Source organism: Rhea americana, unplaced genomic scaffold, assembly GCF_003343005.1.
Source record: "Rhea americana isolate MKP2758 unplaced genomic scaffold, rheAme1 scaffold_68, whole genome shotgun sequence".
Taxonomy (NCBI): Eukaryota; Metazoa; Chordata; class Aves; order Rheiformes; family Rheidae; genus Rhea; species Rhea americana.
The window spans coordinates 1,831,591-1,847,500 of record NW_028186845.1 but is presented as its reverse complement, the minus strand read 5'-3'; the positions used below and the strand labels follow the sequence as shown (position 1 = coordinate 1,847,500).

At 38.5% G+C, this 15,910-nt stretch overlaps 1 protein-coding gene across 2 annotated transcripts in view; it reads right to left on the bottom strand.

Annotated features, from left to right (window-relative positions):
* The window catches only part of TMEM132D (transmembrane protein 132D), a 264,129-nt gene that overhangs the window by 141,673 nt on the left and 106,546 nt on the right, over positions 1–15,910 (bottom strand). For both annotated transcript variants that reach the window (XM_085321068.1, XM_085321069.1), the window contains exon 3: positions 11,566–11,712. In XM_085321068.1, the coding sequence (XP_085177194.1) occupies positions 11,566–11,712 (147 nt within the window). The remainder of the gene's footprint in view (positions 1–11,565; positions 11,713–15,910) is intronic.

Below are 15,910 nucleotides of genomic sequence, written 5' to 3'. Positions count from 1 at the left end.
TGATTACAATTAYAGAGTAAAATCTTTACTTGTGGTTTATCTAAGAAGTAGAAGAAATATTTCTTTCCCTAAACAAGATTTTTAAATCTTTAAACCCCTGAATAGGAGATATTTTACTAGAGAGTTACATAAGCATAATGAGAGAGCCAGAAACAGAATCTGAAAGTAAAGAGCAAAATACTGCTTTTACRAAACAATTGCTGATCCCACCATCTCAAAGGCTTGATCTGAAGGCTGCATTTCTGAAAGCATGTGTTTATCCCCATGCACTACAGGCAGCTAAAATCTTGATCATTTGCTGCTTAGAGCCACTGCAAACAACATTTATTCATGTCATTTATCAGAATAAAATGTTGATTTTGAATAAATAGTAATTTTTCATCAAGATATTGTAATTCTCTTGGAGACTCTTAGGGACTAAGTCAGGGCATCACTAAAACATATAAAACAAATGCAGCACACACCCACAACCTCTTTCTTTCAGAGAAAACATGTTCTTGGGTATTACATGTGCATAAAATCAAACATGATTGAATCTATAAAAATTGAAGGAGAATTGCRTATAATCTGTATATATATACTGAGTGCTTACATGTGTCTCTAACAAAATATAGGTATCAGTGGGAGTGTGGAAACATATTACTTGTGGTTTTTGATAGCTACAGAATAAGACCATTCAAAATGCTTTGCTGTGGAGCTATCTACTCAGTAGCTGACAGCTTTGAAAAAAATAATCTGTTCAGATATAAATCTCCACATCAGAAGTCTGCCTGAAYTTAAATTTTGGGGGAATTCTAGCTAAAATTTTAACAATATAGCTGTTTGCATTACAATTTTGGAGAAATACATTATTTGTTCATATTAAAAGGTTTTAGAATGGGAGATAAACATTTAAAAAATAGAATAATGTTATCCTGGCTCTACGCTTTCAAGAGAAGACTTAAAATCTGGCAAGTATCCTTTGGATACTCGGGTATCTTTCAGCTATCCTTTGGATTTTGCATYCAAAATGCAAATCTCCATTTTGTTTCCCATATGAAAATCTGAAAAACCACCCAAATATTTCCAAACTGTATGATTCAGGGCAGGGGGCAAGTAATTTTGAAAAATGCACCATATAGAGCCTTGTTAGAGCTTGTCTGCCAAATACTCCTCTGCCCAGAATCCTATGGAAAAAATAGTATGTGTTCATGTACGTAAAACTGTTTTTTAATGAATATACATGAAAGATTAATTCTAAGATGCCCTAATTTCTGAAACTTTTGAAAGCTGCTTTGCTATAGATGTTGGCAGATGTTTTGTACATGCATTTATCTGTGCAGGTTGTACTTACGTTATTATATTTATTGAAATTGTGATAATCTTAACATTTTATTATATTCTTCTTTTGTTCTCTTCTGTGCCTGTTGTTTTYCCTTTACATAAGAAGGTCTATGTGTGCCTGTAAGGAAATTAATTGCCTTCCACAATTAACAGGAACATACATCTCAGAGGAAACATTTCATAATCGATCTGTTTCCAGGTATAATATTTGCCACTTAGGAATAAATTAATTGGATTGAAAATTATTCAAGCTAATTATTTGCCTTCTAGGATAAGATTAAACACAAGATTCAAAGAAACTGAAAATGAGGAAGTTCCACTCAGCACTTTCTAGTCTCCTGGGCTCAGAGCAAAATGCCGTACACAGCGCAGTCCYGTTTTCTGCGACGGTGGCGGGTCAGTGACCGGGACTCGATGACTGCGCCTCGGCCCCGGGAGCGCACGGCACCATGTCCTAGTCCTGTCGGCCCATCTATCCCCTCGCGGCACTGCTGAGCCACACAGACGTATCCCYGGCCTCTTGGTATCGGGGCCTTTGTCTTTAATATGGGAGAAGGACACAACTGCACTTGCCAGGGCTACTGTAAACAAACGTATGAAGGCTCTGACGCATTAAGGTTTAGCTGAAATGGGAATTTTAAAAATATCGGAAATAGGTGCTTTGGGATTGATTTTACAGTTGATTTAGAGTGGCAGTGTAAGAAATAGAAGATGAAAGATATATAGTCTTTTACAGTACAAACTGAATAGCTATACTGTCCCGCGGTCCCCATGCCAAAGTTCACAAAACGAGGCTTTAGGAAAGCTTCCAGTGGATAAAGACTTAAAAAATAAGATAGTATCTTGTCAACATCAAAGGTGTTCTATAGATATTTCAGAAAAAGCTTTGGAAAGGCAAGTATGATTTCTTACAATATGYCAGAGAAAATTTTATGGTAAGAAAGGCTGGAAACAGTTGTCATCCATTCAGCTACTTGCACATTTGAATATTAGCTTCAGGTAATCCCTGAAACTAAGAGTAATATTAATACATTTACAAAAGTGCAAGTAATCCCTCAGCCATCACCCTGACGATGAATTTCAAGCACAGAAACAGCACAACCAACTGATTTCTTTATCCTTTTGCTATTGTCAATGTGAGTAAAGAGACTAAGTGGTAGACTGCTCTTTACTCACACAGCTRCATCCACCGGTAGGTTGTAACGGAACCGTGAGCAGCCTGGGCTGGTCCGGAATCCAAGACACCGCTGAGCTGTCAGCTACCCCAATTAAGAATGTATCTTATGTGAAATAATACTTATGCCTCTTGCATGAATAAACCTAGAGTTCTCAGGATGGCTAAGTACCAACAGAAAACTTACTCTGTAACATTTCTATACTTTGCCAAAGAATCAACAAGCCAGTCATCCTGGTTCCCTTACGTGACATAAAATATATAGCCTGGTTCCCCACTCCTGCATCTTCTAAAATGTAGTTTTGTCTAATTTATTATGTAAAAGCTTTTCTATTCATTCCTATGTTCAATTTTGTGGTAAAATATCATACATAAAACACGTAATTCATAAACTTACACAATGAGGATGAATTTCAATTTGGAAGACTCAGACGCTAGGGAAAAGGTGCAAATTGAAACCAGGCTCTGAAGAACATTAAAAATTTATATTTCAAATGACACCTTAAGCTGTAAAACATTTGCAGAAGATGGGAGTGTGGTGGTAGAGGTGAAAGTACTGCTCACTGCTGCAGAATAGCATGTGGGGGGAGGAATGAATCACATTGCACGCTACATTCACGTAACCCAAAATACCCAGCGATCACCATGACAGCTCTGCTTGGCAAATCTCACACCTCATAGCCTTCTGTCCTGTTGCTGATTTTTACATATATACATATATATATACATATACACGTGAGTGTGTGTGTGTGTGTGTGTCGGAATCAACCATGCCCACAAAGACAACCCACCCTACTATCCTGACAAAGCTCAGTTTCTTATAGCAGGAGGAAAGTCATCAGCAAACTCTTCCAGGAGATCTCTAAGATGCACTGCCAGGCCCTGAGAGCTCTGCATAAATTCCTGGGTGGGAAAGTTGTTCCTGAGAACATAAAGCAGCCTTTGGTGCTAGTTGACACCCAAGGGACTAGCTGACACTTGAGCAGATGATCTTCGTTTAATTCCTGCTCTGCTGCTTTTCCTGAATCACCCCGAGCAAGTTATTGAGGCTGGCGCAGTTACAGCAGGTCACGAAACAACGCACCACCGGCTCTGCATCGTCTTAGTGACTACTGTCATGTAGCTTCCTGCTCTGTAGATCAACTTAAGGGAGCTCATCCTGAGCTTGGCTACTAACTCCAAGTCCATGCATGCACATAAAGCCTAATAGGTGATGTTCAGCATTAGAGCCTCAGGTTTGTCTTTAAAATTCAGCCCATATCCAGTCTGTGCCTCGATGAAGTTGGGTCAGCAGCCCCATCTTACCTCATGGAGGTGAATTAAAGGCTGAGAGGTGACCAAGGTGAAGAAATTAATTACCTGAGGAGTTATATCTGTATCAATAGCTCATATAAACAATCCATACATATTTAATATTGTAACTCTAGCTTGTTCTTGCCATCAGTAAATCTGTACATTAAGATATGAAGCCATAAAGTAACTCAAAGGCCTAGTGAACTTCATCCTTGTACTTGCAGTTGGAATTTATTTCGGATTAGTCTTATGATGTATAGATGCTAGAGCGTACTACATAATTCTGTTAACCTTTTGATCCATACATTTGTGTATGTTGACTTATGCATGATGACTAACTTTCAGTGACTTTTTTCATCTAAAAAATGGGAATCCCCATTCCTCAACAGCAGCAGGCATACTTTAAATTTCAGCTCATTTTTAAAACTCACCCCCTCACTTTCTGCCTCACTAATTAGAACTACTTCTTACACGATTTCCTCCAAGGAAAAGAAAATCAACAGCATCATTAAAGATACTTTCATATGACACATTTTTGCATTTAATATTACATTTTTCATAGATAGAAGATTGCTCACTTGCTGTCTCTTTTTTAATAGGTAGCAAAGTGCTCCTGTCCCACTAGAATTATTATTATGAGCCCTGGGCTTTTAAAGGTTTATGGACTACAGTGATAAGTACCATAAACACAGAGCAAGCACAGTGATGATGAACCCTTAAGGTTCTTACGAGAAATCCTTCTCCCTCAGATTTAAAATGATGTTTGTCACACTAGATAAAACTGGGTAAAAATAAAGAAACTAAATATGCATGAAGGTATCAAGACTATTGTAAATGTCCTTTAGATACTTAAACACCATACAGAAAGGAGGGCATCTCCTCTGCAACGAAGGTGGCAGAAATGCCTGCACACAACTGCATATCACCACAGGAGGGACACAGGAGAGAGGCCTGGGAGTTAACGCRTCTGTGAGTGGTCTGCCATCTCCATCACTAATCTTGGCCAGCAGGTGACGTGGGCTTAGAGTCTTTCTCTCCAGTTATTTGATTCCCAGTTCTGCATGTCAAGAAATCATAATAAAACACTGCTTATTATTTGCAGGTTTTACAGAGGTAGATCATTTAATCTGGACAGTTACGGTATCTTTAGAAGGATCCCTCTAGACAACACCTAGAATTATAGCAAAGTCATTCTGATCATTGTGCTATGGAATTTTTTTTGTAGAAGGCACTATATATCAAAGAAAACAAGSCTAATTACCAACATATTACAAATAACTTTATGGGTCTCGATAACTTCTTGAAACGCCAGTAACGTAACTGCCTCCTCCTGTGTATGCACTATAATACAGTCTGTAGTTGCATGATCACAGGGGTCCATCAGAACTCTACCCCAGGACTTCACAGATTCATTCAAGAGACCTCTATCTTTAGAGCTATCACAATGATTGATGATGTAGATATTGCACCTTTTCTCATATTCTTAGTTGACATCATGAACAAGGTGATATGGAATACCTGTTACATATTTAATTATGGTATCATTAGAAAACCATGCATATGCAGTACTTTTTGGATCCTTCTTTCCATGGTTATTGCTGTATATTAAAAAAATCAATAACATTTAATCCAAAAATACAGAGGCAATAAAAACCCCCTGCCTTGTGATTTTCTCTTTTCAGATGAGATAGAACAGGAAATTAAAATCACCTCTCCTTTTAAGCACTCCTCCTGCAGCCAAAATTCTTTCTAAACTCCACCCTGGGGTCACAGTTGAAATGAACGGGAGAGGTTAGGCTGATGCTAGCATATGAGAAACATGGAACTAGTCCAATGCAACTTAAGAAATTCTTTCTCAGGTTGTCTTCTGTTTTGACATTATACAGGATGCAGAATTTCTTCTCTGGCTTTTTGGATATGCAGAGATGGACACACTGTGGTGGACAGAAGAGTTGGAAGAGGCAGAAAACAGCTGTATTGCAGTAAACTCTGCGTGTGTCCTAAACCTTCCTAGTGTATTCTTATTCTTCATAGTTGGTCACAAAGTGGAATAAAAGCCCTTATAATAGTGCTGTGCTGCACAGGTACCCWTCCAAAGGATCTGAATTTCTCCCATTCAGCCCAAAAGATCTTACAGCTCGTAGAGGGATATCACAGAGGTATAAAACGATACAGGCACTACCRAGAACCTCTTTTACTTGCCTGACGGCAAGTCATGTTAACTTCCACTCCAGCCTTTACTGCTTTCCGTATATACACAGCAATGATATAGCTCTGATCATCAAAAGTTGGAGAGAATAAATTTAATATAATTGTACATTAGTATTTCAAAAGGATACTCCGTGAATGGGGGAACTTTATTTTTCCAGACTACTTCAAAAGACAGTGTCAGCAATTCAATGTTAATTGTCACTTTTCCTCATTTCCAATAAATATTCGGCTCACAAACAAAAGAACACAGGAATATCCTTCCCTTCTAAGGAGAATCCTAAAGTTCAGCTGAGATTAAAGAGAATTTTCTTCCTCGTAATGACAGCTGAATTGCCCAGTGGAATCTCCTTTATCTATATGTCAGAGATACAGAAACTGAGTCCACCTCTAAAATGCCARGAGACCATCTACATGCCTTCGAAGTGTTTTCATGTAATCTTTTCGTTTTTAAATGAATGAATCTGTTTCAAACAAGTGGGTGAAAAATTCTCTCTTAATAATGTCTTCATCTAGTAGCTGTTAGTTAATATTTCGCTTCTTTTCTTTTGATATACTTCACAATGATGACTTTTTTCTAGTATATTAGCATTGAGTAAGGTGATTTCAAGATAAAGGCTGGGTTTCTTGGTAAAGAAAATAGTTTTATGTTTACAAATGAAAAAAGATGGGTCAGCATGTGAAAGAACGATGTACTGAGTGAAAGAACGATGTACTGAGGCTTGTTACATGAGCATATATCTATTTTGTCTTGACCTCTGTAAGCGTTTTCTATCAGAGGGCACATTTAAGTTGTAAAAGAAGGTCTAAATGAGAAATAGAAATTTTGTAACTAATTACTTTCAAACAGTGCAATATAAATATGATTCCTGAGATGTTTAGTACTTTCATATTGTCACAACTTACAAACTCTCAGAAGCCTAGAAGTTTCAAATAGCACAGGAAGGTAAAAGGGAAACCCAAATGGTATGCACTAGGAAACCCCTAAGTGAGCCAAGGCAAATGCTTTCACAACTGGACATCCCCCAGATAACTAGGAAGTGTAAATTGCATTAAACTCTGGTATTTCATAATCAAATTAACATATTATCCTTTCCTGACTTCACTGCTGCCGGGCTGATAGCCAGCTTTTTAGGGCTTGACTGTCAGAAAGTAGTTTCAAAATCACATAGAAGATACTCCCCCCATACTCTTTTCCACCCTGAAAATAGGAATAACAAGAAAATATTTTTTGCTTACGATCATAAGCCTCTTGCAGGCTTGCTTTATCTTTTGAGGAAAAAAATAATCTCTTACATCACCATAAAAACACACAAACATATAACCTAAGCCAACCCTCTGCCTCACTGCTTGTCCAACTTTTCTAATACCATATTTCAATAYATTGTTTGAAAGCATGTATGACTTCTAAAATCTTTTTTCTTCCTTCAGTTTCATCATGACAAACTGGAGCCTAAATGGTTCACACTATTTTGGGACAAACTGTACTGGAAATTATTTTTGCTTCAGTGTATATCTTTTTTGTAATTCCACTGAGTATAGAATTTTCTCTCTCCCAGCAATAATACATTTCTCATTGATAAAGCCATGTGAACACATGAATAGCAAGGAAAAAAATAGTGGTGATCTAAAATATAAAACCACATTTATGAAGCATTTTGATGAACACCAGCAAGACTCATAATATAATTATTGAGGCTATTAGGCTATTATTTATGACAAATTTGTTGCTTTTGTTGCTTCAGGATAAAAAGTCATACTGTATTTCAGGATTATAGCACTCTTGAGAGTCTATCAAATGCACTGGCAGATGCAACAAGTAACAGAATGAGGCAATATATAACATCTAGTTTTTGTGCTGTAACAGCAGTGAAGTAACTTAATGCAAGATCTCATACTAGATTAGAGAGTGAGAAATACAGGACACTAAGGATAATGGTAGAAACACAATAAAAAGAAAGTACTGTGTAGGCAAATAAAAGGCAATGCTACCATATGTTTTCCTGTCCCCCATTTTTATCTAATATTGAGTTAATTTCTTGTTAAGAAAAATTAAGCACTGGGATAGAGTATCATGGAAGCATGAGACACATAGGAACAAATGATGGAAACAGCTGAGGAGACACTGCCATTGCCTCTTACTTTGTCAATATTTTCATACGTTGACTCAGCTACACTGTAGTTTCAAGCGAAAATGAGTTTCCCCACTAACAGCAGGACCAGAAACTGATTTCAGACAGAGTAAGCCAATAAATCCTTAATGCTATAGAACTATTACACAAAAATTTAAGTGGTAAATATCAAAGGAAACTCTACCTTTGTAATATTTTCAACAATAAGGATAGRAAGAGCAAATTGCTGAGCAGAGTTGGTGAACAGTCAGATCCAGACATCAGGTTCCACTTGGAGATGTCTGAGCTTAAAACTATTTTGCACTTGCATGGATGATGGTTTCATTCCTGCCATAAGCATGGGGATCAATAMTATATTCTCCAATGGAAGAACAAACATTTTGTACCAAAAATATAAACATGAAATAAAATATTTTAAGAGGATAATACTAATATGATCTCTATTAGCATCATATTAGAGCACCTTACCTAATGTCTCCACAACACCTCTTGACACAGAAAAGTGCTATCAATCATGTTTTACTGATGAGATCTGATGAGACCTTGAAAATTTCTTAGATATCAAACTCTCTCTCAACTAGTTTGGTTGCTAGGCCCATTTGGAAAACTCAATAAATTTGCATCTTCAGCCACCTCAATATTTTTTATAGCCATCACACTCTGGCCTGCTTTCAGTCAAACGGGAAATACAGGAAAAGCACAGAGAGGAATCCACATCTTTCACTTTTTGGCAGTCTCCTTCTTCTTATAACTGTTGCTTGCACAGCAGAGATGCTCAACTTCACATACACTGAGAAACAACACTAACCAAGTAAAATTTCCTTGAAATGCCATTCTAGTTGCTTCCTCATATGAGGAATAGAAAAGAAACATCAGGATGGCACATATTGGGACTGGCTCAATCAGTGTTTAAATGTTTCCCAAGTCACAACAATTCTTGGCAACTGATTAATTAAGAGACAGAAGATAGATGGTTCTCAAAGAAGAACAGAAGATCTGTACAGATGCTACAAGTATTAAACCCATCTAATAATCTCAAGATTCAAGAGTGTTACGAAATTATTGTCTGAGAAGGAAATCAGAAGAATTGGGGAGAACTCTAATTGCTTCATCATTAATCTGGAACACTGTCACAAGCCCGTAATAAGCAAGGCACTAAGAACTTCAAAACATATTTGACAGATGGGCTTAATTAGTCATACAAACTCATAATATTTGCTGTTAATATTCATTCTAAAACACCCTGCTGGCTGTGATAATATTTATATGTTAATCCTGTTATGATAAGCTTTCAGTGCCCAAACCTCTCCAAATAAAATGAGTGATATATTTCAAATTTAGATGAAAAAATGCACAGGCATTCTAGTTAAGTTTCTTGCTTGCACAAGTGTCTTCTTAATCCATGAAATTGTGCCTGTCACAGTAAATTAGCTTTATTAACACTATTTCCTGATCCATGTAAAACTATCAGAAACACAAAAGCACTGAATTTCTAGTTAATTAACATTGCCACCTTTGTATTCATGTGATCAGATATCTGATTTTTAAGAGTAATTAAACAATATGCAGATTTTGCAGAATTTTGGAATGAACTATGGAGGCAAACAACTTGGTAAGAGACATCAATATTTAGCTGTTATTCATTGTGCGTATTTAGTGACAGCAAAGATGCTAGATAAAGGAAAATTATTTCCTCAAAAAGTACTGAGCACACTTTCGTCCCATATAATGCTTGATCTTACTACTTAAAATGAATAGCAAAATAGATGTGACTAAATTTAATGAGGAAAACAACATACTGAATAATACATTGCAGATATTTTACATTTGTTTACAAACAATGAACAAGAAGTTTTCAAAAGTGAAAAAAAACACCAGTTCTTGATTGGGCGAACTCAAGTGGAATGAGTAAAAACTAAAGTTATGAGTTAAACACATGCAGTGTCTTCTCTTGATTTTCTTTTCAGTAAAATCGAAAATATATACCAGCTCACGTTTCTTTTACTAAACCTGAAGGCATGTTTATAACGAGCATATGAAAGCACACAGCAACCACCACTGCATGAAAGGTGACAAAACACTTTTTTGAAAAAAGGGTTGTTTTGAAAGCCTGACACTGAATGATGAACAGGGAAGTGAAATAAGTTGCTAAGCTTCAGTTCACCCCTGATGTTGCATAATATTTTCCTGATGAGGAGAAACCAGGTAAATGCACTGCAGAGACCCAACAAGGTAAAGCATGATGGAAACCTGCCTGTTGAAATAATCATCGATTCTGATCTAATGCTTATTTCAGCCAATGGAAATAYTCACGCTGTCTTCAAAGAGCTTTGAACTGGGGTTTTAAAGAATCTGTCTGGCAGGTTCTTCTAGAAAGTAGACAGCTATGACCTTGGGCGTACATACACGTTACTTCTTTGACCAATAAAATTGAGTCAGGTATGAGACAACATACAGATCGGATGATACAGTACAGTCAGGATACTGTACCAGGGAAATTGTGTAGAAACTGAGTTTTAATAAGGAGAAAGTGATTTATATGACGGTTATGAAAGGAAGCTCTTCCCTTCCTCTCCTTTCCTCATCTTCTCAGATTCCAAAGACATGAGGCTTCCTAGTTATTAGGCTCAGAGGGTTTTTATTTAAGAACTCTAAAGCCTATAGGAAATCCCCGAAACCCATAAGATTTTGCAAAATTAAGTAAATAATGGCAAAATTGGAGCTCCCCTGATATAAGGTGAGTTTTCTAACCGTGATGCCAAAGACAATACATATGTATATGTCAGATAAATATGCACTTGCCATACGTTTCCAGAAACAATGGATAATAAGCAGTAAAAAATATAAAGATGTATTCATTAAAGAGCTGTGATTAGAAGAGGCACATGCAGCTGCCAGATGAGAGCTGTTCAGGAGGGTCAATGTTGTATGTGAGTGTTTGCATGATGGGATTGTAAGTAGGAAGATCTATTTTCCACCACAGATTAAAAATTCATATAAAACTCATTAACAGAACTGTGGGTTTGATACACAGAATATATTTTAGTTTGCTCTAGAAAGCTTAAGATCAACTCCTTTCCCCATAACTAACAAATGCCTGGTGCAATGCCTGGCAGCAAATAACTTGAAGAGGTGAAACTAGTTAGAACTAAATTCAAAGACATGAAACATATTCCTCTGAATATTCTGTGACAGCAGTTTTTCCTGTTAGTTTTCATGTCCCTTGAGTATCAAGATTAAATAACATTTTTGTTTAAAGCACATGCAGTAGAGTTAGCAATGCACTATAAAATAAAGATAGCTCCAGCTTTTCAAAAAATATACTCATGGTGCATGCTTAGACATTAATAAATTTAATTAAAATAATGGCAAATTGTTTTGAAAAAGAAAACTCACCATCAGTTAGTAAAAGACAGATTGCTGGAAGTAACCTACCTGTTTTCAGAGGTAGCAGATTTCCTCTGGCAAACAATAACAGCTGGTGCATATTTCCCGGTATAACCCATGCTCTCTCTGATGTCCCATAAATATGGGCTGCTGGCTCGTACACTGAAAATATTCACACCTTTCTTCACCTTTGCTCTAAGAGGAACAAGAGGATATTTCACCAATTAGACACAAAACATCAGCTTAATTTGTTACTTATTTCTTCATCATTTTCTCACTGACCCACAAAAAATGCTACCACTCATTAGAATTTGACAGTATTACAAGGAAAAGAGATGAGAGAATTAATTAAGGATTTCATATTTTAAACAAATGATAKCAAGATAAAAATCTTATTGAACTAATGGTAATTACAACTTTAGTCATGTCTAAATTGCAGAGTGGATATGTTCTGGAGCATACTCCTCACTCCAGCTCTTCCAGCACTGACACGGTGGGCACCACTGAGCACATTACGGCTCTCTTTTGCCTCAAAATCATTCTACTGGGGAGGAATGTACCACGTTCACCCCAAAATTAAGTCAGGTTTTTGCTGTGGTTGATATCTGGAGTCAGGAACCAAAAACCTTTCCTGGGTCTCAGGATAAGCAGTCTACGCTGACTCTCAATTACTCAAAGTGAAGACATTTCGTATCTTTGCTCCAAATTTCACTCTCTAGGTCCGTAACATTTCTTCATTTTCTTTCAGGGCTGTTGGTGCAACTGTTCTATAGGCTCTGATCCAAAAAATACTTTGCATGTGCTTAGTCTTTCAAAACTGAGCAGTTTCTTTTCAGTTCAAGGGCTCTATTTCCATCCACAAGATTAAACTGCCAGAAAAGCTGTGCGACAGTTCTGGAGTCATGACGACTAGACTGGCTATTACTGAGAGGCACTTTCCAGTTCTCCTACCTTAGCACAATACTTCTRTAGGAACAGTAAACATATTTCTAAAAATCTATTTAATTTCCTTTTTGCAGATGCTGCAATCCCAAATTCTTTCTCTCCTTTCTTTAACTAAATATTTAAATGTGCATCTTAAGGCATTAGTGAATTACTGTATAGTTACGAATTGTTGGCTAATTTATTGGATTAGGAGTTTCTGTGTTGTTAACTTCTGGTTTCCAAATATGTTTACAAAAACAAAAAAAACATCCTGCGTGGTCAAACCTCCTCATATATGAGCTGGCAGGAAATGACAGTTTAATTATATTTGCTCAAAATCTCATACACAAAAYCTATTCAGTGTTATGGCAAGTTCTCAATCCGGAAAAAATGTATGTGATTCTTTGTATAAACAGCTGCTACCTTGCAGCGATGCTAATATCAGTAAAACAATAACTATGGGATCTGCCTCCGCATGAAATTGCCTGTGAACTCTTTCAAGGACAACGTCCACACAGGTGTTTTCAGAATAAAAAGGCAAAGGATTCCTTCGACTGTGTTGGACCAACAAGATTGCATTGAATTCCTTCTTTGCGAGCTCAGAGGCAGTTGCCGTCATTTCCTTAGCACTCCTGGAAGAACATACATGAAGAGCTGCCAATTTGTGCCCAGGCTCTTCTATGCCAATTTTTCCAAAATGTATTTTAAGTAGGATGCGGTTACTGCTCCTAGACCACAAATGTCCCTCAGGAAGAGGGACCAATGGTCCAAGAAGAGTGGAAACCAAATTGCGTATCTAGAACGGTAGGTAGAGAAAGGGAGTCAGAAAAGACCAGAGAGGTTGGATGAAATGTTTTTCAGTTCGTGTCTCCAGCTAGTCCCAGAGACCAGTATCTGTGCCTGCCTTTCTGTTCCACCACAAGAAAGGATCATTGCTGAGTGTCAGCTAAGATCCTCGTAGAGAGAAAAATGACTTCTGCTTTGCCGGGCAATAGAGTGGCTCAGGGCTGTCCAGGCTCAGCCRGCTGTGGTTGAGGACACACATCTCCAGCTCTCCAGTGCGACTGTTCTCTCTCTAGTCTCTCTCATTACAGCTGGTCAGGAGATCCCAGCACAGGATTTGGGTCATCTTATAGAACATACATATTTGTAAATGCAGCTTCCTTGAGGGAGCCAGCCCCCTGTGCTCAGCTCCAGCACAGGCAGGTTGTTGCACCCTCAACCAGAGCTGCTTGCACGGAGAGGTATGAGTGAGCATGGCTACAAAGCCCTGAGCACGTGCGCTAGGTTCAGCACCTCGGCTTACTGCGCAGGTACAAACCCCAGGTGCAGCACACACACACAGTGCATCTGGTGAGTACACGAYGTGCTGCCCCGCGGTCTGCACACGCCTTTGAATATATCTAGAATTTCTATATRCCATGGGGTCTCCTTGGGGCACCTGCAGCAAGACTGCTCCTGCTGTGAGACATCTGGAAATCGTGGATAAAGACTTTAAGCCCTTGAAATCTCCTGGACAAGATTTCCAGGCAAAAAAAACGAAAAAAAAAAAAAAAAAAAAAACTCCTGGAAATCCAGACAGGTAGCCTCACATCAAAACAACCATTTTCCCATGATTCAAAGTTGGGGTACGTTACAATTACTATGTAAAAATATGTAACATATGACCTTGACTATATGATACACGTTTTATATATTTTATTAGCAAAACCAGGAGGAGTTAAAGAAAAAAGCAGTGTGATGGCACCCGATATTCCACCGCGCACTGCTGGCATGGGTGCAACAGCTTTACTGTAAACAACAACGCAGCCCAAGGTCTCAGCTCTGCTAAGTAAACAGCCACTCGCTCGAAACTGAGCAAATTTCTCACTTCCATTTTAAAAAGCAGTATAGACAGACCGAAAATAAGTGTACAAACACAGGGACATTAACTGATACCATCCTCTTATTTTCYGTCTGGATTCTGTTAAATGCCAGAGTGATGCAGTAAACCAGCAAAATGGACACAAAACCAGAAGGACAAGGTGAGTTTGTTCACCCTTGACATTCACATTATCCAGTGACAAAGTGCCATCTAGCACTCATTTCTAATGTTTCAAAACAAATGTAAATCCTTGCATATGCTCCTTGGGGTAATTGCASTCTAAGGATCGGGATTTCCTAGGAGAGTTTTTGATAAGATCTAATTTAGTCATCTATTAGAGCCCCAAACCTCTAATTTTACTGAAAACARTAACAGAACAAGATTGCTATTTTCTACAGAGCAGGAGGTTAGCAACTCTTCGGATTAAAATCYGAAGATATCTGAGGTGAAAGCACTGTGACTGCTGTCGGGGCTCGGTCACTCCGCAGCAAACCTGCCGTGCCGCACCGCACYGCTGAGCCCAGCCTCGCGCTTCGGCCCACCACGCGCTCTCAGTTCACCWCGCGGAGGGGTCGGGGACGCAATTAACAGCCTAAGTACCACCTGCTGTACGTTTGGTTGAAATAGGGTGGTGGGGCAGCAGGAAGGAAAGTTGCCTGAGTATTTTCTCCCAATCACTTTACTTTGGGCCAGGTCCCACTTTGGAAAAGAGAAGGAGGAAAAAAAGAACTTATTAAACATTTCAATCATGTTTAATACTTTTTTAAAAAACAAAACCAAACAAGCATGCTTCTTTAACTAAACATTTCCATAGCTGCTTGGTACGAACGTGCCGCAGGTTGTGATTTACGTGCTGCTCCGAGACTTGTAAGGGGCTGCCCCCTCCACAAGTCACTCTCGGCAAAGCAAGCCCCTGGGAGACCTCGGCCCTGCAAACCCGCCTGTGCTGACAGCGTGCGAAGCCAGGGAAGGGAGAAATAAAAAGACATAGAAGAAACTCCCAGAATCAATACCTCACGCCTGAAATCAAACAAATACATTTCCTAAGCGCATAAAGATAGTGATTCCCAATTCTACCTCCTGACCCACTAAATACCATGTTTACTCTAGTGATAAAAGAGGCGTCAACGCAACCCATTAAAATGCAGGCGGTGTCCCTTCTCATTTATCAAAGTGTCTGTTTTAGCACCTCCCTGGTTTTTGTAGTTTACAACCAGTTAGCGCTTAGCTTTCAGCCCATGTCATTACTGCAGGCTGGTAATGGCTGTGAAATTGTTACTTAAGTGTTGTATAAAGTGGAACAGCTGGCTGGTGAAAAATAACGGCGTTACAGCACATGTGCTGCTAAGTGCCATGGTACAATGTCAAGCAAGTGTCTGGTTTGAAACACCACAGGGAAAGAGGGAAAAAAACGAGAGAGAAAGCGCACAAATTCTCCCCCCAAGACATGTAAGAAGAGATCAAAGACAAGGACCGTTCAGAAGCTGCAGAAATCCTGCCACAGGCAGGACTCCCTCTGCTCCTGCAGCGTCCTGCACGCAGGATGCAAATGTCACGCATCCCTCTGCTCCAAAAGAAAGAGCAAATAAACATGGAATCTAACCC